Source organism: Carex rostrata, chromosome 7 (genome assembly GCF_964058835.1).
Source record: "Carex rostrata chromosome 7, lpCarRost1.2, whole genome shotgun sequence".
In the NCBI taxonomy this organism is placed as follows: domain Eukaryota; kingdom Viridiplantae; phylum Streptophyta; class Magnoliopsida; order Poales; family Cyperaceae; genus Carex; species Carex rostrata.
The window spans coordinates 11,596,090-11,621,530 of record NC_135924.1 but is presented as its reverse complement, the minus strand read 5'-3'; the positions used below and the strand labels follow the sequence as shown (position 1 = coordinate 11,621,530).

Below are 25,441 nucleotides of genomic sequence, written 5' to 3'. Positions count from 1 at the left end.
TTGCAATGGCTATCGAGACATGCCTTCACTACTCCTAAAATTATTAAGTAAATATTGGCCAAAAAAACTTATTTAGTTCGCATAAATATAAGTCAAACCAATCAAATTATTGAATCAATCAAATTAGAAATTGAATCAAATAATATATTTAATTCGTTTCAATCATATGAGTGTAAAAATTTAATATTATAACTGATCAAAAGAATTATTTACTCATTAGTATATAGTAATATATGTAAAATTACATTACTAGCATTTAATAAAAATGAAAAAAAAAACTTTTTATTACATAACCAATAAAAAAAATATATTATAACATAAACTTTTGATTCTTTTCTGATTGATACATAACAAAACTGAAAAAAAAAAAGACAAAAAACGAAATAATAACAAAATGTTGCAAGATGTACCAGTAAAATACCAGTAAGGTCTTGACAAAATTTTATTATCAAATTAGACTAAAACATAAAGTTTGGAGTACAAGCAGATCACAACAACATGATAAAAAGCTTTTCTATACTAGCACCTTTTCTAATCTACCCTAGGAACTACAAAATACAAAATAACATTACATAACATATCATCTAAAAACATAATAAAAATTAACAAATTCCCTAAACTACCCCTGAGACTACAAAATCATGATACCAGTGCATAACAGATCATTCAAGTATGTATTTGAAAGGCTGTCTGATCAATCTGCATATCAATCTCTAGTGCACTTCTTAAATTTGCGTCCGGTATGCCTCTGAACATCAAGGGAAACTAATCCGGTACGAAATTGTGCATTGCAATAAAGCATAACACCTCTCCAGATGGAGGCATGAGCATTGCTCAGCTCAATGGAGGCTGCGATGGCAATTGGTATCCAAGACTGTCAATTTTTTACTGACTCAGAAGTGCTGGTACAGACGCTACATCCTCAAGGAAGACTACATTGAGCTGACGTGTTATCGGGTTACAGTCGGGACAGATTTTTTTTTTTTTTTAAAATAGACTTGATACAACACGTACCATTTAATAGAACAAGCACCATACAAGAGAAAATTAATTGTTGTATGGTGAATTGTGTATGCTTTTACAGAGGGGAGAATTGTGTATGCTTTTGCATACAACATTTTTACACTGTTCACTCCACCACCTAGACAGTGTCTCAGTGAAGTCTATTTTTGTAACTTCTATTAAATAATTGTGTATCAGATCTATTTAAAAAAAAAAAAAAAATTGTCGGGACAACTAACATTTTTTTTTTTCTTTTGCTCTCTCTGAAATCTCGAAGAAATCGGTAGATCTTAACTTTTTTTGTATTATGAGACGAGTACGTTTATCTTTTCCCTATGTGCAACTTAATTGTTGCTTACAAATACAAATAGATTGTTCTAATTCGGTATGTTGGATTATTAGTCAGCTAGATTTTGATTTTGATTAATTATATACTGTACGTAGTTTCTGAATATTTTGTAATCTGCATGTGCAAAGTTTGGTTTAAAAAAATAGTTTGAAATTTTAAAAAAATAGTGTCAAAATATATATTTTTCCATTGTACCCTTGTGTGAACCCTCTAATTAAGCAATCAAATTATTTGATTACCCCTGCGTGGGTCCTATGATGAAAGCACATTTGTGCCATAGAGTTCAAATTTTCTAATTTTCAAATTTGGGTCAAAATCTAATTTATGGCGTAGTTCAAATTTCCCAAAAACAAACAAGGATAGAGCTTACTCATAGAACCATGGGTCAAAGTCAGGAGAGATGTCCATTTCATTACGATTTTTCACAAGTTGCTTTCAATCCTTTCAGTAGTTTGAAACTTTGAATCTTTGAAAATGGCTTAAAATAGGAAACTAAAAGTCCCTTTCTGCCAAATTCCTGAAAGGTTTAAAATTAGATTTCAATGAACTTGAGTTATTCTTTTATCTCGATCCTCCATAAATATTATCGAACAACATTCTCCCCACTAAACGAAGTTTGTTATCAAGACAGTTCATCTTTTCTTCTTATCATTTTGTTGATCTCTAAGTAAGAATTCAAACTATATATATATATGTGTGATAATTTGTTCATAATTGTCATGCATATATCAATATATACAAGAAAATTTAAATAAAAATGGATCTCCTTTTCGACTCTGATGATCATATCAATCAATTGAATTAATCAAGCAAACGAATTTGAATAAAATATTTTTTAGATGATGGTAATTTTTGAAGTTTAACGTGAACTAACGCTCTACAACTCTTGGTTCAATACTATTTTCTTAATTTCGAATTAAGATTTTATGGTTTTACCTCATATGCTTAAAATTGTTCCAAATGTGTCTCTAGACATTTTAGGGAGATACTTGTGATCTAATTCAATTCGAATTTGAAAACCAATGAAGAGATTAAATTTGCTGGGGATGCGTCTCTAGTTGGAGATGAAATAGAAAGTCCATTTAATAATCTCATGTATAACAATATTTGATGAACTCTAAAACGGAAGTTCATGAATGAAGAGACTGATGAAATCTAAAAAGAAAAAATAAAATAAAATAGAAAAGGGTATTTTTGTCTTTTATTATTTTAATTAGGGATTTAACTATGGTTAACTCTATAGTTACTATCTAATGCATAAAAAAGAAAGAGTTTGTGGAGTTAAGGAATAAATTAGATAAATTAAAGTCTTTAGAGGTAAATAAGAAATTAGAAGAGTATGTGAGGGTATACAAGAAATTAACCCAATTTTAAATATTAACTTGATAATTTATATATTCAACCGGCGTTATCCGTTGCAACGGAAGAATAAGTGTTGCAACGGGTTGAAGGATGTGTTCCCCAGTTAACGGGTTTTACTGCGTTGGAAACCCTAACGCTTGTTAAGCGTTACAACATATGCTACAACGGAACTCTTTGGAGATTTTTGGAGTCCAAATTGATTTATTCCAATGCTCAAATAGTCGTTGTAATGAAATAAATCGATTATGCTGTGGAATTTGGTGTTTTAATTGTTCTGTTGCAACGCCTAATCTTCCGTTGCAACGCTTGATGTAAATTACCTCAATCTCAAGCTTACTTTACCAGTTTTACATATTTCTAATTAATCCTAATCTTGAGCTGATTTTTCTCAGTCCATTCTTCAGTTTATCATGACTCATCATTGATATGTATAGCAATTTCACTTGTATCCTTGATGTGTGTGGCAATTTATATCGTTATGAACCTACACAATATCTCAAGACAAGAAACTGTAAAATTCAACAAATATACATTTTGCAAATCCAGTCAAATAGACTAAGTAGATTATTGCATAGTCCAACAATCAATAACTCAGATCCAAAATATTATTATTTTTTCTAGTAACATATAAAGAAATATTTTAATTTTTTTATAGCTGCAAAAAGTTTTGTTTGAGAAATATTAATCCGAGTTATTTATCGCAGTCATTGTAGTAAATTTAATTTTATGGTATTGTATCTATCTTTCAAGAGATATTAAAATACTTCTAATATTTCAATAGAGAAAAGGTAAGAATACAAAATATATTCTATCTAAATAAAACAAGAAATCAAATTCTATAACAGCGGATAACTGAATTTGAATTAAAAAAAAAAAAGGAAAATCCTATTTTAGCTAGACATGTAGTGTAATAATTTGATATTCAATGGTACGAGTAATAGTCCAGTAGTAAGATTAATTCTGAAAATTTGTTGAAAATCATGTTTATTTTTATTTATTTATTTATTTTATAGGTTATTAATAAAAATTCGCAGCACTGTGGCTACCGGAGGTGGATCCAGTACTATGGCTCAACCAGAGCTCACGTGAAACGAGCATCTTATGATTTGATCCAACGGCTATAACTCATCGACCGTTGGGTTAAAACACGATCTAAGATATAAACGTGGGTACTATTTTTAGCTTTCCCGAAGGAATTCGGATGCCCCAGGTGCAACAACTAAATCTGAACCGTTCCTTTAAAAGGCTCGAATCTCAAAACGGACCCTATTGTTTTCATAGGCACCGGATAAAATTAATCTGAACCGTACGTTTGATATATTGCACCTCAGGCATCTTAGGTATACGGACTCCTCTCGTTTCCTCTGAGATAACTCATGTTTTGCGTCTTTTATTTGAAAATCTCAACTGTTTAAATATGTTCTACACGAATCACAAAGCGCAAATAATACTGGCCCCGCACTAATACCAAATAGGAACCGGACACGTCGGTCACTCAAAATATGAGTTACCTCAGAGGAGAATCACTCCGGAGTGAGAACGTGGGTCTTATTTTTGGATTTTATCTTTTCCTTGTAGAGAACGTGGTTTCTTCTATACATTACTCCGTCTCTTGCAATTGCTTCTCTTCTTGTCTTCAGATAGAGCAACAGAGTGGAAGAAAGAGAGCTTTTCTTGGTAATTTCGTCTTCTTCCTACTCAAGCATTTCCTTTTAATTGCGAGATTCCATAGCTGTCAATTAAAGGGAGATGGAAAGAAGTGACGAGAATTCCATTAGCCCGATGACGGATGCATCGTCAATTAGAGGTAGCGAATTTCTCTTCTCAATCCAAAATTGTTCTTAATTTGTACGATTTTTCACATCTGATCTATTCCGTTGTTCAAAATTTGGATCTTGAAAGGATCACCGATGGAAGGAGTGCAGTACCCTGCATTGATGGATGCTAACAGGACAGTACTTCGAGGTATAGAGAACCATATTATCGGTGGGTCCAGGTCAGCACAAGTAATCGGCAGTCGTCCATCGCAAGAGTAATTCCGCTTAACCCTTATTACCCATTATCTCTTCAATTTGGAATTTTCGTGGACATTTTTTTCATTTTTTTTTTCTATACTCGTATTTTCAGGATTGAGGTGATTATTTCAAAGAGCTGTGGCCACCGCTCAAAGACCAGGTTTGATTTTATTTGGATTCAAATGTTTATTTTCTTACCTCCAGTTACTTTTATTTTAATTTTGGAAAAAGAAAAAAATTGAATTGTTGGCGCATTTTCATTCCCCGCCAAAGTCTTTTTTGTAAATTTTTCAGAAGATTTTGGTTAATTTTGGTCTTTGGATTTCAAAATGTTTATTTTTAACCACCAATTCCTTTTATTTTTATTTTCGGAACTTTTCAAATTATTGGCGCATTTTCTGTCCCCGCGTAATTTTTTTTGTAAATTTTCCAAAGTTTTTGGTTAATTTTGGGTTTCAAAATGTTTATTTTTATCCTCCAATTCCTTTTATTTTATATTTGAAATATTTTCGAATTTTTGGCGCATATCCAGTCCCCGCCTAAGTTTTTTGTAAATTTTCCAAAGATTTTGGTTAATTTTGGTAAGGTTTATTATAATCTATTTTTTGTTTTTTCTACAGACAATTTTCTGCAGCTATGGGGAGTCAGACGCCACTCTCATCTATTTATCTGGTAATTAAATTCTTCCTATTAAATATTAGAAAATTTTCTGGTGTAGTTCTACAACAGTTGCCCAAATTAGGAGAAAAATGAAATAAAATAATCTACTCCCCAAATCCAACAACATAAAAAGGAAAAAAGAAAATCCACCAGTTCTCCTTAATTAACTCCCTTGCCTGAATGGAAAAAGTAACCATTGTTGGGAATAAATTTTTTATATTTGAAGGGAAATTTAAATATTAATTTAAGGTTTTTTTTTAGGTGTAAAATGGAATTTCATTTAAATAACAACAATTTGTACCGGCCTTTTATTTCTTTAATTTACCTTTGTTAATTTTGAACAAATAATCTATTGTAATTTGATGAACAGCCAATTGAGAGGCAGAAGAAGAGAGCAGCAATCACAGTTGCAGAAAATCTAGTTGATGATGACTCCAGCTGTACCGCACCGATGGAAGTCATTGCGCCATTACTAATGGCTCCTGACGTGGAAATGGGGGTAAGAAGTCATAACCCCGGTTTTAGGGATTTTGACCAAAAAGAAAAGGCAACAAATCTTAACCAATCTCTCTTTTCTTTTTCAAGTTATAGCCTTTTGACAATTAAATTTGAGCAAAAACAAGGTTTAATTCCATAGGGTTGACATGAAGATGTCTTTAGAAGTACTTGTTTCCATTCCCTGGATTTGCTATGTGAACTGCAAAGCAGCGGGTTTTCAAATACTGCATTAAGGGCCAAGGTGTTATAAACAGAATTTTGAAGTCTGGGTAAAAAGTATATCCCCCCCATTGATTTCTCAAGCATTAGATCTAATTATTATTACAATATAAGTTTTAACATTGAAGGTATAAGAGCATAAACACAGTCATACAAAATTCAAACTTCTAGGTAAACCTATTGCTATGTTAGGCTCCATGAATTTGTCTTAATTTCAAGCTAGAGACATTTAATCTAATTTTTCTATTACTTACTATGAATTTTAGGAGATTTCCAAATCAGAAGCTACCGATGTAGAAATGGAAGATGCTAAAGATGATTTAGAAGAAGAAGAAGATGATGATGATGATGAAAAAGAAGAAGAAGAAGAAGAAGAAAAAGAAGAAATATTTCCAGATATTGACATTCCAGACTTGAAATATCCTCTGGCTGTGGTTGAATATGTGGAGGATATCGACTTTTACCGGAGATCTGAGGTAAGGACATTTCTCGCTTCGATCAATTAATGGTATGGTGATATGTGTGATTGTATATGTGAAATTTTTCTTGGATGATACCACTGATTTAGGGTTTAGGGTTTTACTGATTATGATTATGGTGATATCTCAATTAGAGTTGCACATGAAATTTTCCCTTTTATGAAAAACATAGGTTCTTTTTTCTTTCTTTTTTATGGTTGGCACAGAAAAAATAGATTCATTCACTAAATTATGATGTATTATGCTGTGAGTTATTACTGGGAAGTGGCGGTAAGCATGGAAAAAAATCATTTTAATCTTATTTTTACTTTTTCAGGATCTGAGCTGTGTGGATCCGAATTACATGTCAAACCAATCTGACATCAATGAAAGAATGCGGGGTATTCTGATTGACTGGCTAATCAAGGTAATTACAAATAATTGGTTTAAGCGTTTTGAAGATAATAGGAAACAGGAGTGATGTCAAAGTTTCTCTTGTTTTCTGTAGAGGACATTTCTAGGGTTACCCATGAAAATTTCTGTGAGAATCATCTAAAACTTTCTAATGTTTTAAGTGTACATCAGCTGATGCTTTTGGTTCTCCATGGTTTCTCTGAAAATTTTCTTCCTAAAATTTAAAATTACTAATGAATTTGTTGTTTTTCTTTTACTATTTTCAGGTACACCACATATTTGAGCTACGAGAGAAAACCCTGTTCCTTACAGTCAATCTCATCGACCGGTTTTTGGCACTTCATGTTGTGACGAGGAAAAGGCTTCAACTGGTTGGAGTTACTGCATTGCTGCTCGCATGCAAGTATGAGGATGTGACTGTACCGTTTGTGGGAGATTTGATATTCGTCTGTGATGGTGCCTATACAAGGACTGACTTGCTACAAATGGTAAGGCTACTTCTTTCAGCTGAATTGCTTTTTTCTTAAAATGAAAAGTAATAATAATATATGGGGCAATTGCCATTTCTGGCACAGATTTGTCACGGAATTAGTATGACCCTGATTGATTTAGTACCAGTACATGTTAAATTAAATACCCAATTATGCTTATGAAGGTTTTTGTGATTATTTGATAGCACGAATGACTGTCACTAAAAGATGAGGCATTTGTCCTTTCTGGTACATATTTGTTACAGAATTAGTATGACCCTGATTGATATAGTACCATAACAGGTTAAATTAAATACAATAGTGCTTATGAAGGTTTTTGTAATTATTTGATACCACAAATGACTGTCACTAACAAATAAATGACTAAATTGCAGGAGAGTTTGATGCTTAATACTTTGCAGTTCAACATGTCGGTGCCTACACCATATGTTTTCATGAAGAGGTTTCTTTTAGCAGCTCAATGTTATAAGAAGGTAAAAGAAAATCAATTTTATGTAAGTTTCAAATTTACTGTTCACAAAAAAGAGTTCAAAATCAGACTCAGTATAGTTTGCCAAAAATGCAAAAAAAAAAAAAAAAATTAACATTCTTTTTTTGGGTACTTTTTACTGCAATAGTCTCTAAAAAAGAATTCACTTTTAACTCCAGAAAACAAACTGCAACACTTCCAGTAGTAACAATTTCTGATAAAAGTAAACACACTGAATTCATTACATGTCTCTAACATTGGATAAATGAACATTTTAAACCAGCTGGAGTTCCTATCGTTCTTCATGGTTGAACTGTGCCTACTAGATTATAAAATGCTTCAGTTCAGACCTTCTCTGCTTGCTGCAGCAGCTGTTTTTACTGCACAGTGCACCTTAAATGGCTTCCAATCTTGGAGCAAGTGCAGTGAGCTGCACTCTAGATACACCCAGGAGGAACTCATGTAAGATTCCTTTCTATTCCTGGAAATTGGATTTTAAAGATATAGCAACCAGGCACTGTTTATTTTTTTATTAGATAATTTTAGGAGGTGTGAGCTGCACGCTGTTTTGTTAATTTTTAAAAATCTACATACACCCAAGAGCAGACGGATTTTTATCTATAACAGGCCTGTTATTGGAAATTCAAAACCTACACTTGTTTTGAATTTCCAATAACGGGCCTGCTGCAGCTCCTGTAAGATCCTTTCTATTCCTGGAAATTGGATTTTAAAAAAACTGGCAAGCCGATACTTCTCTCGTGGTACAATCCTAGATACACACTTTTCTAGTGTGATATCCTTTCCTACTTTTATGTATTGTGCCAGGAATGTGGGCATACCTGCTTAATATCTAATAAAAATGAACAAAACAGTGCTTGCCAGCTGGTACAACAACAAATCTGTATTTCCTACCATTTCCTGATAATTCACCAAAATGGTACAGTAGGAGAGGGGTGGAGGTATCCAGGCATGTACCAGTAGGAAAAATACTTACCAGTTAGAAGGTAGGAAAAATACCAGTTCAGTGCTTACCAGGCTGGTACAACATGATAACCAGTCAAATGTAAATTAGTTTCAGACTTTCAAAACTGGGGCGGGTATAGCCAGTAGTGTATTGAAAACACATTAGTTTTGTTCTTTCTTCCTCATTTAATTTTCCTTTCTGTTTGGATTTTCAGGGAATGCTCTAGGAAAATGGTTCATATGCACCACGAAGCGGCGGATGGGAAGCTAACAGGTGTACATACAAAATTTAGCACTCGCAAATTCTGTTATGCCTCAAAATTCATACCAGCATTATTTCTTACTCATCCTGTACCAATGGAGACGGAACCAACTTCTGACTCAGAAGTGCTAAACCAAACTTGATCAATCTCACTCCAAATTGGGAATTTCATTTGTGTAGTTGGCCATTTAACCAGACTCAATGACTTCCGTCAATCCAAATTGCGGATTTAGTTTGTGTATGTGGCCATTTAAACCGAACTCGGTGGTTTTTCGTTACTCCAAATTGGGGATTTCTTTTGTGGATGTAGGGGAATTTAATAATTTTATATTAGGATGCTAAGTGCTTAACTTGTATAAGCCATGTGTATGCAAGATGTTAATTTGTTTATGTGTGGGATGCTAGATGTTTAACTTTTCTAGGCTTTTGTTTACTTGGGTCATAGATAGATGTTGTTTACTTGGGTCATAAATAGGGAAATAAAACTTGTTATCTTACCTTATTTGTACTGTTAAATAACCAGTGTGTGCAATAACCATTTCCAAAAAATAAAACTTTAGCCTTACTTTTAAAAATAATGTCTAGTCCTGTTAGGGGAATTAACCGCCAACAGTAGGTTTTGGTACCATTTTTGATTTTTTGGTTCTTTGTTAACTGTGAACAACTTGGTTGTTTCAGCAATGAAACAAGCGGCTGTTTGCTGTTTTTTCAAAACAAAAACAAAAAATATCCGGAACAATTGTAATGGAAAATAACTTGTTAATTTTTTTCTTTTCTTTTACAGTTCTATTCAGCTCCTCGGTCTCAACTTCTCTCCATCTTCAACTAAATTTCTCTCCAACTACTTTTCTTCCTTGTGCCTAGGACTGACTGGTATTGAACCGGATACTTTTTGGATTTTATTATATCAAATGTGAATTTATTATAAATATATAAAATTTGAGGAGGATTTAAATGCCTTTATTTTTTGTTCATTTATTGTTAGAACTAAAATAACTTGAAATTTAAAGTATAAAATTCCAAATAAAACCGTTATATTTTGACTTAAAAAATAGAGACATTTGAACGATATATTAATTTTAGAATTTTTATTATTAGAAAATAAAAAATAGAGGCATGATGGAGACATATAAACTAGAGATATTTGAACAATATATTAATTTATATCTACAACGGATTTGAGAATTTATATATGGATTTTAGATCAAATTTAGATCATAATGTATGTGCTACTTGATGTTTTTTAAATAACGAAATACATGCATAACACAATTGAGTATAATTATTTTATATTATGAAGATTAAATGAAGAACAATATATTAAATTAAATAATTTTAATGCTAAATTTTAATTTAATAGTTTTAAACATATGAAATGCATATATCCTTGAAGCAACTCTCAAATGTATATTTCATTTTTGAAATCTATATGCGAATATAGAAACCAATAAATTTGTATATTCGGGGGATGCCTAAATTTCCAATTATCTCTGACATTATTTTCTGCTTTTTAATCAGAGTCGTTAAAATCAATCAACGGCCCAGATGGAGATGATATGAAGATCTGGAGAATGACGAATTCACATCCTTCAGTTACGGGACTGAGTACAATTGAATCGGATGATCCAAAATTGTTCTTTGTAATGTGGCACGAATCTCAAAGCACAAATAATACTGTCCCCTCAGTCATCCCGAGATGAAATTAAATCTGGGCCGTTCTTTTCAATTGTGTTGCGTCAGGTACCTGGGAGGATGCGGATCCATGAGAGCGTGCCCTGTGGCCCCTGTGGCATGCTGCTTGACAAGTTGCAGATAAGAACCCCGAAAAAGACACGTCAGCGTAGATTTTTAACATGTGTTTCTTACCTCACTCTTATCCTCTGACGAGCGATCTCCGTCCATCCAATCTCGATCCGACGGCGGCCACCGTCCGATCTGCTCTTGTACTAGTATCTCTCTTGATTCTTCCATCAATTAATCATTTTTTTTGTTTTATGTGGCACGAAAGATAGCAAAAATAAAAGGATTCTCTTCGTAGTTGAGACAATCTGTCGCCACATTTTATTCTTTCTACGATTTTATTTAAGTCTTGTTCCGGCGTCGTGTCGTTATCTCTCTGTTATATTTTTTCGTATTTCATCTCACAAGGTATTACTAATTTACTGTAGTTCAGTATCGTTTTCTTTGCTTATATTGGAAATATTCACTGACAAATCCAGAAATTTCTGTTGATTCGTCGATCCCATTCTAGATTTATTTCGGTTCGAAGCTCCCATAATTAGTCTAAACTAGATTTTGTAAATTAGTAGATCCTATCGGTGTTAGTAGCTTTTCCTATTTTGTGTATGCTAATTGTCTCCGTTGCGTCCATAAATTGTTTTTCAATTCTGAAATGTTGGTACACTCAGTTGTAGTACTACATGGTTTCTTATTTTCAGTTAATGTTCTGGTTGAATCCTGTACTGTTATACTCCAATCTGTTCTTTCTTTAATTGTCTTCAACTTTGCATAGTTGGCATCTGAGATTAAATGAGGATCTCATGAGGTTAATTAATTCGAAGATTAAATCTTAAGATTCCATTACATAACTGAAGTGTAATTGGGTGTTGGGTCGTTGCCTATGCTCACAACTGAAGCTTAACTAGTTAGTATGATTTTATTTTATTATTGTTAGTTATTTCTAACCAGTAAGTTCTCTCTCTCTCTCTACAGGGAAATATTGGCTCCATTTACAATTCTGTGGTGGAAGTTATGACCAACCACCATGGTGTCAAACCTCGATGTTTCTATGTGAACTAACCTAGCTATGAGAGAAATTTACACAATCCTCTCGGCCTATGCACCTCCCATATGGGCAACACTTATTGCGGGCATTTTCGTAATTGTCTCAGTCTGCCTCTCCACCTTTCTTCTATTCAATCACCTCACAGCCTACAACAATCCCGAGGTTTTTATTCAAACGTTTTTTCTTCTTTCATTTTGGTTATCTTAGCTAAGACAAAGTTGCTTTTGATAATTTTCAGGAACAGAAGTTTCTAATTGGTGTTATCCTGATGGTGCCCTGCTATGCAATTGAATCCGTGAGTGAATCAGTTCAATATTCTACAATCTTATAAAATTAAATTATAATAACAAATACGGATGCATTTTCTGATCAAATTCAATAGTATCATGGAGCTACTACGAATGTGCCAGCATTTATATAAAAGCAGTTTAAATTCTGATACCAAACGGTGCAGTAAGTTCTTAGTTTTTGGATGTATTGTTTGAAGGCCTGAATCTGATCAACCACTTGGTTTTATTTCAGTATATATCTTTCTTGGATCCGTCGATTAGTGTCGATATTGAAATTCTTCGCGATTGCTACGAGTCGTTTGCCATGTACTGCTTTGGCCGGTACCTGGTTGCTTGCTTAGGTATGCCCCTGGTAAAGGTACTATTTTTATTTGCATCATAATTTTGAAATTCAAATCAAGTTAAAACGTATTATGTTGAAACCAGAAAATAAGCAATTTTTTAATAAGAAAAACAAGGGTAACAAACTACTCATATAGCAAGATTTGCAAATAATTCACGAATTAAATTCTTTTCAGCCCCTCCTCTAACAAGTAGGAAAATAAAAAAGTTTCATGAATTTTACAAACAATCCCCAAATTATCTGCAGATTTTACAAATCATATGCTAGTTATTCATTTAATATTTTCAGAATTTTGTTTTCCTTTTCTCAAAAACATTAGTGGTTGGTGGATTTAATGCATTATACAAAATGAACTATTTGCAAATTATACCCATATCATGAATTTTAGACCAAATATACTCTTGAATACTACACTTGTTACTTTGAGCCCAATAAGCACAATTCAATCATCAGATAATATGTTAGCAAAATACAACGGACAGTTTTTCTGACATTTGCAATAGCATTCGCAGTTACACCACAGTTTAAGTCAGGCCAAAAATACTGAATTGTCCTTACATTTTCATTTAACACCATCAATTGATTCTGAACCAATTCATTTAGTGCAATTTGGGATTATAATACAAGTAGCTTCTTGAACATAAATAGTGCGAATGCACTTACCAACTGTTCACAAAATTTGATGAGAATCCAAGTTTAAGCCGTGTAGGTTTAATTATGCGAATACAAGCTACCTTGTGCATACTTGTTTTCTTTTTTTTCCTGATTTTCCCTTTTTCACAATTAGGTGGGGAAGAAAGAACAGTCAAATTCTTAGAACACGAAGGAGGCACGGTCCCAGGTATTGATACACCACTTTTAGGAAATAATGAGGAGAGGGAGTTTGTGAAGCATCCTTTCCCAATGAATTACATACTTAAGCCGTGGCGGCTTGGTGAGCAGTTTTACTTGGTTATTAAGCTCGGCATTATTCAATATGTACGTTTCTCTCTCTCTCTCTCTCTCTCTCTCTCTCTCTCTCTCAGTTGAGGTAGTTGTCGTAGCATGGTCTATTTGGTTTTATTCATTTTCATGATTAGTTTATTTTTCATTGTGTAGATGTTAATAAAAGCTGTCACGGCAATCTTGGCTGTTATTTTTGAAGCTTTTGGAACTTATTGTGAAGGAGAATTCAAATGGAATTGTGGGTAAGAGATCTTAATTTTTGAGAGATTGTGATTTTTGTAGTTTTCATTCGCTTGTTATATTTACTAATGGTTAAATATGTCTTCGTTGATTCCTTAAAGTTAATAATGCATTCCATTTGTCAGATCAACTATTTTGTAATTCAATCTTAGTTTCTTGATGTAACAGTCCCTACTCGTGCATCCCCCTTTTGTAACCCTAAAGGATTCTAAGTGTTGTTGGGAAAAAAAAAATCTCTGTAATTTGGGTTGAAATGAAAGAATGAAAGAAAAGAAAAACGAAAAGAAGAAGAAGCAAGTTTACCTTAATAATTTCTGGTTGTGAAATAATTTATCCAAAACTAAGAAAAGGTCAACTCTAATTGAAGCCTGAAAACCTTCTGTTCTGAGATACATGTTGGGACAAGATCAGTCCCACCTTAATTATGTTTCCATTCCTTTTCTCTGGTCAAAGTGCAGTTTAATATCTGGTTATTGTTGTTTGAATTACTTACATGAAGCTTAATTAGGATAAGTGTCTCACAAATTCTTTTTCAGGTACCCCTATATGGCAATTGTGATAAATTTTAGCCAGACATGGGCTTTGTACTGTCTGGTACAATTTTATGCAGCCATAAAGGATGAGCTGGCACATATAAAGCCCCTTGCAAAGTTCTTGGTTTTTAAGTCGATAGTTTTTCTAACGTGGTGGCAAGGTGTGGCAATTGCCATATTTTATAGCTGGGGCTTCTTGAAAGGTCCCATGGCTGAAGCGTTACAGTTCAAGTCTAGTATTCAGGATTTCATTATTTGTATAGAGGTATGTGCTACTTTCAACTAGTGGAGTTTACTTTATGGCTTGATGCCAAAATTATCAAGCAGCTTTGTCAAATTTGTTCCTTGTCTAGTTATTGGTATCGTACAGCTAGTTTGGTCGTGACTATACCTGTACCAGTAATCTGTTAGCATGAAAGTTGTCCTTTTTTTCATTATTTGTTTCTTTGTGGTTAGCCAGAGTTTTACTCAAACATGGGCAACATGTTATTATTATTGGCAGGGTAGTTATGCTGATTGGTTGCACTGTTGTTACGACCTTTTGACAAGATGCATCAACTGCTTCTTTATTCCTAACTATGGCCAACCAAAATGAGTGAATAGCCATGAAACCTGTATCTGTCAAAACATACACGTGCATGCATGCACTTGGAAATTTTTTGTTTTTATTTTCTAAAGCATCAGATTAAACACTCTGGACTCTAGTAGATACCAAAAACTCCTTAGAACCGATATGCTAATGTGTCCTGACTGAAATTTATGAATAAAAACTACATAAAGCTTATTTAACTTCACTATAACATAATGATTGCCATTTCCTTCCAATCAGAGCAAAGTATGATGAGTTTGAAACTCTCGACTTGACTTGTGTATGGTTCATTGCAGATGGGGGTAGCATCAATTGTGCATATATATGTATTCCCTTCAAAGCCATACGAGCTAATGGATGACCGCTTTCTCGGTGATATCTCGGTGCTTGGAGATTATGCCTCGGTAAACTGCCAAGTGGACCCTGATGAGGTAAGAGACAGTGAACGGCCCACCAAACTCAGGCTGCCCCATCCCCAGGCCAAAAGCAGGAGTGGAATTAGAGAGAGTGTGCGGGATGTTTTTCTTGGAGGTGGCGAATATGTAAGCTCTATTCTTATCTTGACTTAAAAAGTTGCACCTGTCCTGTATATGGAGTTTTCTCCACGCATAGCTTTGCAAGTCACATCTTCTAATTGCTTCTTAAGATCATTAACTTGGGTGGGGGAGAGTGAGAAATGAAGGTTACTTCAGGCGTTCTAAAAAGAGAATGCGGGAACATTTTCAGTTTCCTTTGTGTTATAAATGATAATTTCTAGATATTGTTGGCACCTTGTGCATTGCATATTAGGGGCTGTCGTTAAATTTCTCATCAGGGTATATGTGATATATCTAATTGTGGAAGCAGGAGCATTACATGATATATCTATTGTTGGCACCTTGTGCATTGAGGTTTTTTGCTGTTTTTATTATGAAGTCTTATTGAAGGTCACCCTTTCACAACATGAGAAACAAGATGTCCTTCCGGACATTACCTTTCTTAAAAATGACTTCAATAAACATAAATCTTATTTTTGCTGTTTTTATTGTGCATTACAATATAGGTCTTTTACTGAATTTCAAATTCATAGGCCACATTCTAATTTGCAATCCAGTTTAATCATTGTTTAGTTTTTGCAGTACTCATTATAACATGTGAATTATTTTTAACATAACTATGACTTTTTTAAGAAAATATAATTTTCTGCAGATTGCAAAGGATTTGAAGTTCACCGTGAACCAAGCTGTCGAGCCGATGGAAAAGGGCTTGACAAAAATAAATGAAAAATTACATAAGATCTCACAGAAGATCAATAAGCATGAAAAGAAAAGACCCAAGGATGACAGCTGCATTGTTTCAACTGCATCCTTGAAAAAATCAATTCGAGGGATAGATGATCCAGTGCTGAACGGAAGCTTTAGTGACAGTGGGACCACATCAGGTGGGAGGAGGCATCGGAGGAGATCAGGATTTGCTTTTGTAGAAACTGGAGAGAGCAGTGATCAGGGAAGTGGTGGGTTTGAAATCAGGGGACATAGGTGGGTTACCAAAGATTTTAATAATTAGCATTAGTAATTGTGGACATTTACCACGAAATGTAATTCCATGCGTTATACCACCTTAAGGGGTTCCAAACTTAGTATTATTTTGACATAGTTTATATGATTAGATATAGCACTACTACATGCGTCATAATTTTTTTTTCCCATCTGGTTTGTTGTTTAGCTGCAATGATGCATACATCTTGTTCAAAGATAGCTTTAAAGGCTTGCACCTGTTTAGGGTCAGATAGCTTACGAGAATTTTGCTGAGGTTACAAATTGGTTCAGCTCTAAGAATTTTGGTCAAGTGTGAAGGGGCGGTCTTGGAATCTAAACAAGCTTTGATCAACTATCTGAACTCCATATCAATTGCTCCTGTTTACTATTGAGTCCCCATCGTCTGCATTAACTCAAAATAGCATCTTTTGAATTAACACATCTCAACCGTCTGACCTTCTGAGTTTAAACGGAGTTAATTCGGCCACAACTTATAATTCAAGAGGCTCTTTAATATTAGTATGGATCTAGTTTGCACGAATCTTAAAGCAGGCCAGACGGTCTAGACGCATCAACTCAAAAGATTTTTTTTTAGTTAATGCAGAGGATACGAATTCGTTATGTTCCCTCGTAATGGCAAGTGATAGATAAACTCAAATCAGAACTGTTGCTTGTGAAAGCTTATATTACAGACTTACAGTCACACATCACCAAGTCAATCAAGTACCCGTGCTCAAGTGCTAAACTAACGAATATGATCCACGAGTAGAGATATAAATTTGTGTTGTGGCGTTTCGTGTTATGAGTCAAATTTTCATATGGTGTTGGAATTTTATTCATGACACATTGGTTATGCAGTGATTAAACGTTTAATTATTATTCTTTGTTCAAATTTAAGTTTGTTAAAGGAAGAAAAATAAAAAAAATATCAAAAATGTGAAAATATTGCAAATATTGCAAATAATTAAAAAAATAAAGAAATAATATCGTAAGAAAATTATTTATTTTGTTTTTTGTCGTGTGTAATCACTATGCTACGCAATGTTGTGTTATGTGCCGTTTCCATTTTTTACATCCCTACCCATGAGAAATTGATTTTGCAAGTTACTACAAAAGAGAGATTAGACCTGGTGAGCCATACACTTTGTCAGAATTTAAGTGTAACTGATAGCTCCATTTAACGGACATAAATCTACTGTTATTATCAGGGAATAAAAGGAACCTCTTACTCCAATCCCAACCGTTGATATTGGTTGATATTCATGCTTGAAAAAATTGTTTCACTGGGATTCACACACAGAAAAATGTGAACAGATGGGATCAGAATAACAGGTTCATGTTATTCCCTGAGAATAACAGCAGATTTATTTCCCCATTTAACTACCAGCAACATGTCCTAAGAACTAAAAAGAAATTATGAGAGCGCTCCAATACATGCCAAATATAACTTGTCAAAACAAAGGAACCAGCATAGATGATAGATGCAACAACATATTCAAGAAAAACAACAAGAGTAAACATGAACAGCGTTACAAAATTACTGCTCTACTTAGTACTAGAACAATATCGAACTACAATAACATACACCCAGAATACACAAGGCAAGCAAAGGTTTTAAAATATAGGGACCGTTAATTCCTGAAGTAAATATGCAATCGTCTATTTCTGGCCAGACTTCTATACCATCAGCAACTCTTGACAGGTGGACTATTACCTCCAGCAAGTGATTGCCTAGGGGACCATTACCTCCTGACAGGTGGGGCCGCACCTCTCCCAGCAGGTGGGGCACCACGACCAGCAGCTTGTGCCTACATTTTGTAAATTGAGCCCACGTAATTATAGCATGATAAAGGAAGATAATTAACATAAAACAGAAAGTTTTTCCCGTCCCTGCCCTTTTTTATTACAGATAAGTCCATTCTTCATGAAAAAATTAAGAAAAACAACAGCCCACTAGTTCAGCTCCAACAGCTTCAGTATGACATGTCAATGGGGGTTTACTCTAATAGGTCTTATCTCATCCATTATTATCACTAATACTGATCAGTACAGGTACATGAGCTGACCATCAAAGCAGGAAACCCATAATTGTACTTGATACAAGAGCCTTAACTAGACCTCGGCACATAAAACCCCAATCAAACGTACAATTCTAAAAAATATACATGAAAGGTCAAAATAGATTATTTAATAGGAAAAATAGCAGAGTTAAAGAGAGTTATAAACTCACCCTGGCACGCATTGCAACAGCACGTCCACGTCCAACACCAAGAGCTGAGCCTTTTCCCTTTTTAAAAAGAAACAATAAATCATTACAAAGAGAGACCGTGTAGGAAGATTATAAAAAAGAAGGGAAAATAGAAATGTTTTACTCTGATCCTTGCTTCTAGGCGCTTGAACATTGGGGCATTCTTCAGCATATCAGGAATTATCATAAACCTAAGAGATGTATCAAATTAAATTATCATAATTTTGATCAAAAAGAATCCACTTAATCCCAAAATTATTGAAATTATAGCATGTCAAAAATTACCTCACTCTGCTGCCTCTGATAAAGACGTGCTCAAGTTGTGACACCTTCCCATCCTATAGACATGGAGACCAAATGATATAAAATGTATGAATCACAAAACAAGCAAAAGGTTCGAAGTTGCTGTGGGTCAATATGGGTCAGGTCGGGTCAGACACGGCCATCCATAGACTAGAGAAATACTCGCCCTGACCAGGTCAGCATATAAGGTGGGGTAATGGGTGAGTTGGGTGCATTACCAAATTCTCATATTTCTAGTTCTGATATGTCCTGTATGTAAGGAGCCTTTTTGAAATACATAATTTCGAGATTTTTGAGGGGTATACATGAAAGATTGAACTAAGCACTAAATTATCTAACCAAACCAGATACATAATCGGTGGCTAGCCAGTGCGAACCTTGACCTGAGCAAACACTTTATGTTAGGGAAGTGCTATTTCGAAAACTTCATTTCAACAGTGCTCATGTAAAGTACAAGGCCATTAACAGTTCTGTACTATATCTAACCGAGGTAAAAAAAACCTAGAGTCAAAATAAAAGAATAGTAAAACAAAGGAAATAGAATTACCTTGGAGGTGAAGGTGATGTTTTCAAGTTGGCAATTCCAGTTGTCTTCGCACTCGATCAAACTGCCTCGGTACAGTTCGCCGGTCTTTAGCTCCACCGTTACTATGTGTCCAGCTGCCTCGTGCAACAGCTTTACTGGTATTCCCAAACTCCGACTCATCTTCTCTCCCTCTCTCCCACTTACTCGATTCGATTAGAGATTTGCTCTAAACCCTAGCGACGAAGTAGAGAGGTGACTGATGAGAGAAAGCGATGCGCTCTTCCTTCGCGTTTAAACCCTAACAATAAAAGATGGAGGATCTATGGTACAGCTGTACAGGTCTGTTCTAGATTGGGCTGGATTTGGTTTTCAACCCGTGCCTATAAGGCCCAATATAAAGAATTTCGATCTCGGCTGGAGATGTGGGCCTACTCAGCCTATTCAGGCCCAATAGTATTGTTACATCAAGAGCGCCACCATCAGAAAAGCTACGATGTAGATAATGACTGAACTTTTTGCTCTCAGGCAGCGTATTATTTTTATCCGAAGTGCTGTGTGAAGTCAAAATAATTGTCATTATTTTTATTCTTTTATATTAAATCATAATTTTTTGCTTTTAGGTTAGAGTTTTTTACCTTTTCATATTATATTGGTTGTATGTCGCGTGAAGTCAAAATAATTTTGTCAATATTTTTATCCGAAAAGCTACCTTCGCACAATTACATACCGACTAAGTGACTTTTTTTTTTTGGTTGAAAACCCCAGGCAAATGCATTTATAAAAAAGTTACAAATTAGTTTTTAAAAAAAATTAGACAACGAGTGTCTGTGAAAACATTCAACTAATTAAAACTAAAAATGTATAGGGGTATATGCATCATGTGGACGCAAATTTGATCATCATTGCTTTATTGGAGTGATAAAAGTCTAGTGATAGTTTCCTCTGTACGCATAGCACAGCCGAGAAGGCACTGAATCCAAATCAGACCGAGAACTGAATCGACCGGACTAGAACAGTCACCCATCAGCTGAGAATGCACTGAATCAAATCAGACTAAACTAAATCAACAAATCCAGGACAGCCACCTCTAAACAGAAAGAGAAGAAGAAAGGCCGAGGAAGAGGTAGAAAGCAACACAAAACAACACATCAAACCTAAAAATGAAAGGTATAATGTACACAAACGGGAGACTACTTGCCCTTCCATCGCCAAAGAGGAGAAAGCAGCCATGACTGATCTATTACTTCAGTTTGATACTCAACACGATGGGATGAACTCGACTAAGTGAATTTTTGAAATAGCAAAGTGATTAGAAGATAGTGCATGGCATGTTATTAACTGTGTAACAATGGAGTAGAACTAGGGTGTTCCTAAGTTCACCAAGCCCCTTTTTGAACTCAACTCTAAATTACATCGGATTGACTTCAAACGACGAATCTAAATCGTTAAAATCCTCCTATCTTACTAGTGATGCTCCTACATGCGAAAATTTTAAAATTTAAATTAATTTTGTATAGAGTTAAGTGGTCAAAAGTTGTCCAAAAAATGAATGCATTAAAATTAATTTATAAGCCTTCTAATTTTGACCACTTGACTCTATACTAAATTAATTTGAAACTTTAAAATTTTTACATGTAGACGTATCACTCATAAGGTAGAATGACTTTAACGGTTTGAATTCGTCGTTTAAAGTCAATCTGATAGATTTTAGAGTTGAGATCACAAATAGCTTAGTTAACTTAGGAACACCCTAGTTCTACTCTAAAACAATGTATTAGTTCTTATTTGAACATAGTAGGTCAAATTCAGAGCATAAAAGGTTGGTTGTGCTACAACCTACAATTGTAGTTTGATAGTTATATAGAATTAAAAATCATCTAATCGGTAGCTATTATATTTTGTATGTAAATAATATATTAATATGTCAATCAAATATGTGGCTTAATTGCTTGTCATTCATTATGCATTCTAATAAACTGAACTACAATATGATTCAGAAAATGTTATTAGCAACGGATGCATTTAGCATTTTGAATTTATTTCAGATTTTATCTGACCCAAAAGAGTTATAGCAAATTGTGTTTTTCACATTTTCACTTATAATATTAACAGTGTTCAGTTTTATCAAATAAATAGTACTATCATGTCAAGTATATATATGTATTGTTACACACAGCAAACTTAAATGAAGGGAGAAATGCAACTGCCCTCTTTTCTCCTGCTCTGAATTTTTTAATTTTGTAAAAGATATACATGCAATTTTGTAGAAGATATACATGCTTACAAAATTTTGCCTCCATGAAAATAATTTTGACCCCTCTGAAAAAGTCCAAAATCCTATTGATTGTATGTGTAAATTAAGTTTATCCTTTATTTTCTTCATTTTTTTCAATCAGAGTATTAATTAGGATTGACTAATGAATTTAAATCTTATTAGTTATTTAAATCTGATTCATTATTTTCTTTGCCCCCTGACAAAACTTCTGAATCTGCCGTTTACACATGTATCAAGCCATGAACTAAGCAAAAACATCAACTAAAAAAATGCTCTATGTTTCTATGTTTATGAATTTGCTTGCACCAAATTTCATGCAATCAACTCGAGTAATTTAATTTATGTCAATTTTTAGTCTACTGTGTTCCAAGCCCATCTATTAATTTTTTATTGTTAGGCATGCATTATCCAGCACACTAAAAATGCAGGAACTTGTTTATATCAAATTTGATCTAATATGTATCAAGCTGGGAAATTCATATTTTCTGCATGTACATATTTTACGTACGTTTTGTAATCATTGGTTTTATTGAGGCATGGATTGATTATAGACTCTAATTATATATACAATATGGTGAAATATAATTGGCAAATGTGTCATTTTTTAGCAATTTGTATCAAATTTGAATTGTTTGATGTGGTCCAGGTTTTAAACATAAGTTCAAAATACTTCCAGACAGGGATATAAGTATCTGCGATCGCTATCCGTAATACATACTTAAAACAGAGAATTTGTTATTTATAGAGAATGTTAAAAAGAACAGAGAAATATAAAGGGTACCGTAGAGATTTTTATGGGTAAAATAATCAGTAAAATTTTAACCACTCCAAATTATATATTTTTTTTGCCAGAACAACAAATATGTATTTAGATTCTATGTGGCTTTCTCATATGAGAAACATAGCATAAAAAAAGAGCCATAGAAAATCCGACATGTACACATGTGATGAAAAAAAAAATAGTTTTAGATCAGATGAGAAATGAAGGTTTGCCTATCCGGAATCAGATATGCCACCAACGGGGTCGCCCCGGATAGGCAAACCCTATAGGGCACTCACACCTGCAGAGTCACTGTCATCTCTCCAAACGGTAAGTCGAATGTGTGCGTCTTGAAACAGTACACACACATTCGACTTACCGTTTGAAGAGATGACAGTGACTCTCCAGGACGTGAGTGCCTTATGGGGTTTGCCTATCCCCGTGGCTCCGTTGGTGGCATACCTAACCCTAGTGATGACTGCACGATTAATGCCAAGCTCACAGAGTTGATGGGAGCAGAGCTGGATATACGCCAGAATAAAGGAAGTCCAAATTTTGCCACAAAAGACCAACCAGCGAGTTCAGTTCAACACCGGTCTGCTCCTGATTGAGAGGTACTCATATAAACTATTTATATTACATTTATTATGTGGTTTATATTATGTCGAAAAGTGAGTTACTTTGTAATGTCGATATTGCAGATACACACGGGCCTTCGTGATGGACCTATAGGACCTTCGATATTGCAGATACACATGACCAACAGCTTGTGCCTACATTTTGTAAATTGAGCCCACATATTTATAGCATGATAAAGGAAGATAATTAACATGAAACAGAAGGTTTTTCCCATCCCTGCCCTTTTTATTACAGATAAGTCCAATCTTTATGAAGAAATTAAGAAAAATAACAGCCCACTAGTTCAGCTCCAACAGCTTCAGTGTGACATGTCAATGGGGGTTTACTCTAATAGGTCTTACCTCATCCATTACTATCGCTAACACTGATTAGTACAGGTACATGAGCTGACCATCAAAGCAGGAAACCCATAATTGTATTTGTACTTGATACAAGAGCCTTAACTAGACCTCAGCACATAAAACCCCAATCAAACATACAATACTAAAAAATATACATGAAAGGTCAAAATAGATAATTTAATAGGAAAAATAGCAGAGTTAAAGAGAGTTATAAACTCACCCTGGCACGCATTGCAACAGCACGTCCACGTCCAACACCAAGAGCTGAGCCTTTTCCCTTTTTAAAAAGAAATAATAAATCATTACAAAGAGAGACCAAATAGGAAGATTATAGAAAAGAAGGGAAAATAAAGAAATGTTTTACTCTGATTCTTGCTTCTAGGCGCTTGAACATTGGGGCATTCTTCAGCATATCAGGAATTATCATAAACCTAAGAGATGTATCAGATTAAATTATCATAATTTGATTAAAAAAACATCCCCTTAATCCCAAAATTTTTGAAATTATAGCATGTCAAAAATTACCTCACTCTGCTGCCTCTGATAAAGACGTGCTCAAGTTGTGACACCTTCCCATCCTACAAACATAGAGACCAAATGATAAAAAAGGTATGAATCACAAAACAAGCAAGAGGTTCAAAGTTGCTGTGGGTCAATATGGGTCAGGTCGGGTTAGACACGGCCAACCATAGACTAGAGAAATACTCGCCCTGACCAGGTCAACATATAAGGCTGGGTAATGGATGGAGCTGGGTGCATTACCAAATTCTCAGATTTGTAGTTCGGATATGTCCTGTATGTAAGGAGCCTTTTCGAAATACATACTTTCGAGGTTTTGAGGGGTATACATGAAATTGCCCCTTCAATGTAATAAAAAATTGAACTAAGCACTAAATTATCTAACCAAACCAGATATATAATCGCTGGCTAGCCAGTGCGACACCTTGACCTGAGCAAACACTTTATGCTAGGGAAGGGAAATTTCGAAATCTTCATTTCAACAGTGCTCATGTAAAGTACAAGGCAATTAACAGTTCTGCACTATATCTAACCGAGGTAAAAAAACCTAGAGACAAAATCAAAGAATAGTAAAACAAAGGAAATAGAATTGCCTTGGAGGTGAAGGTGATGTTTTCAAGTTGGCAATTCCAGTTGTCTTCGCACTCGAGCAGGCTGCCTCGGTACAGTTCACCGGTCTTTAGCTCCACCGTTACTATGTGTCCGGCTGCCTCGTGCAACAGCTTCACTGGTATTCCCAAACTCCGACTCATCTTCTCTCCATCTCTCCCACTTACTCGATTCGATTAGAGATTCGCTCTAAACCCTAGAGACGAAGTAGAGGGGTGACTGGTGAGAGAAAGCGATGCGCTCTTCCTTCGCGTTTAAACCATAACAATAAAAGATGGGAGGATCTACGATACAGCCGTACAGATCTGTTCTAGATTGGGCTGGATTTGGTTTTCAACCCGTGCCTATAAGGCCCAATATAAAGAATTTCAATCTCGGCTGGAGTTGTGGGCCTACTCGCCAATTCAGGCCCAATAGTATTGTTACATCAAGAGCGCCACCATCAGAAAAGCTACGATATAGATAATGACAGAATTTGTTGCTTTCAGGCAGCGTATTATTGTGTACATAGGTATGTAACTTTTTGTGTTTTCTAATTGTACGAAATATAGGTATGTAATAATATCATGTTCATTGAAATTTTGAGTTGATTCATCGTATTGCTTTTCAGCTTTAATTTGATGTATAACATTTTTAGACTTGGCCATTGCATTGCTTAGGCCAGATCATTTAAAGTTTCAAGTTCCTTTTTTCTATTTCTTTGTATTAGGATTCTAGGAAAGTAGGAGAAAAATTGGGATAAATCAAGTTAATTTGCGAACTACCGTCTAAAGTTCGTCAGTGACTTAATGATTTATATAAATAAGTTAGTGTTTTC

General features: G+C 34.5%; 4 protein-coding genes across 4 annotated transcripts; 2 read left to right on the top strand and 2 right to left on the bottom strand.

Moving 5' to 3' along the window:
• The first annotated feature begins 4,331 nt into the window (after positions 1-4,331).
• LOC144556507 (G2/mitotic-specific cyclin-2-like) lies at positions 4,332-11,015 on the top strand. The gene is made up of 13 exons (XM_078304884.1): positions 4,332-4,520; positions 4,616-4,745; positions 4,841-4,888; positions 5,349-5,400; positions 5,759-5,887; positions 6,372-6,581; positions 6,901-6,990; positions 7,244-7,465; positions 7,843-7,941; positions 8,221-8,399; positions 9,116-9,174; positions 9,947-10,035; positions 10,681-11,015. Exons 1-12 carry the CDS (start codon positions 4,463-4,465, stop codon positions 10,024-10,026), a joined length of 1,356 nt encoding a protein of 451 aa, XP_078161010.1. The 5' UTR covers positions 4,332-4,462; the 3' UTR covers positions 10,027-10,035; positions 10,681-11,015.
• A 953-nt stretch (positions 11,016-11,968) lies between these two features.
• Positions 11,969-16,543, top strand: LAZ1 (organic solute transporter ostalpha protein (DUF300)). The gene is made up of 8 exons (XM_078304883.1): positions 11,969-12,109; positions 12,186-12,242; positions 12,470-12,578; positions 13,368-13,558; positions 13,679-13,767; positions 14,302-14,563; positions 15,184-15,429; positions 16,076-16,543. Exons 1-8 carry the CDS (start codon positions 11,969-11,971, stop codon positions 16,430-16,432), a joined length of 1,452 nt encoding a protein of 483 aa, XP_078161009.1. The 3' UTR covers positions 16,433-16,543.
• A 1,334-nt stretch (positions 16,544-17,877) lies between these two features.
• Positions 17,878-19,801, bottom strand: LOC144556408 (small nuclear ribonucleoprotein SmD3b-like). Its single transcript, XM_078304755.1, has 6 exons — positions 19,503-19,801; positions 18,938-18,990; positions 18,777-18,843; positions 18,635-18,691; positions 18,151-18,212; positions 17,878-18,118 (listed from the first exon to the last, which is right to left on the bottom strand). The coding sequence occupies exons 1-6, from the start codon at positions 19,659-19,661 to the stop codon at positions 18,115-18,117; spliced, it is 402 nt and encodes a 133-aa protein (XP_078160881.1). The 5' UTR covers positions 19,662-19,801; the 3' UTR covers positions 17,878-18,114.
• Positions 19,802-22,937: 3,136 nt separating this feature from the next.
• Positions 22,938-24,927, bottom strand: LOC144556406 (small nuclear ribonucleoprotein SmD3b-like). The gene is made up of 6 exons (XM_078304754.1): positions 24,609-24,927; positions 24,022-24,074; positions 23,861-23,927; positions 23,717-23,773; positions 23,197-23,289; positions 22,938-23,119 (listed from the first exon to the last, which is right to left on the bottom strand). Exons 1-6 carry the CDS (start codon positions 24,765-24,767, stop codon positions 23,015-23,017), a joined length of 534 nt encoding a protein of 177 aa, XP_078160880.1. The 5' UTR covers positions 24,768-24,927; the 3' UTR covers positions 22,938-23,014.
• Between the last annotated feature and the right edge of the window lie 514 nt (positions 24,928-25,441).

What these genes read in the sequence shown, in the direction of transcription:
- LOC144556507 (XM_078304884.1), top strand. Translation starts at nt 4,463, where the DNA reads ATGGAAAGAAGTGACGAGAATTCCATTAGCCCGATGACGGATGCATCG. An exon ending in GGCAGTCGTCCATCGCAAGA is followed by an intron (nt 4,746 to 4,840) that starts GTAATTCCGCTT and finishes TCGTATTTTCAG; the next exon opens with GATTGAGGTGATTATTTCAA. An exon ending in CAGCTCAATGTTATAAGAAG is followed by an intron (nt 7,942 to 8,220) that starts GTAAAAGAAAAT and finishes ATTTTAAACCAG; the next exon opens with CTGGAGTTCCTATCGTTCTT.
- LOC144556408 (XM_078304755.1), bottom strand. Translation starts at nt 19,661, where the DNA reads ATGAGTCGGAGTTTGGGAATACCAGTAAAGCTGTTGCACGAGGCAGCT. An exon ending in GCCTAGAAGCAAGGATCAGA is followed by an intron (nt 18,692 to 18,776) that starts GTAAAACATTTC and finishes CTTTTTAAAAAG; the next exon opens with GGAAAAGGCTCAGCTCTTGG. An exon ending in CTGTTGCAATGCGTGCCAGG is followed by an intron (nt 18,213 to 18,634) that starts GTGAGTTTATAA and finishes TACAAAATGTAG; the next exon opens with GCACAAGCTGCTGGTCGTGG.
- LAZ1 (XM_078304883.1), top strand. Translation starts at nt 11,969, where the DNA reads ATGAGAGAAATTTACACAATCCTCTCGGCCTATGCACCTCCCATATGG. An exon ending in CAGCCTACAACAATCCCGAG is followed by an intron (nt 12,110 to 12,185) that starts GTTTTTATTCAA and finishes GATAATTTTCAG; the next exon opens with GAACAGAAGTTTCTAATTGG. An exon ending in GTACCTGGTTGCTTGCTTAG is followed by an intron (nt 12,579 to 13,367) that starts GTATGCCCCTGG and finishes TTTCACAATTAG; the next exon opens with GTGGGGAAGAAAGAACAGTC.
- LOC144556406 (XM_078304754.1), bottom strand. Translation starts at nt 24,767, where the DNA reads ATGAGTCGGAGTTTGGGAATACCAGTGAAGCTGTTGCACGAGGCAGCC. An exon ending in GCCTAGAAGCAAGAATCAGA is followed by an intron (nt 23,774 to 23,860) that starts GTAAAACATTTC and finishes CTTTTTAAAAAG; the next exon opens with GGAAAAGGCTCAGCTCTTGG. An exon ending in TGCAATATCGACATTACAAA is followed by an intron (nt 23,120 to 23,196) that starts GTAACTCACTTT and finishes CCTCTCAATCAG; the next exon opens with GAGCAGACCGGTGTTGAACT.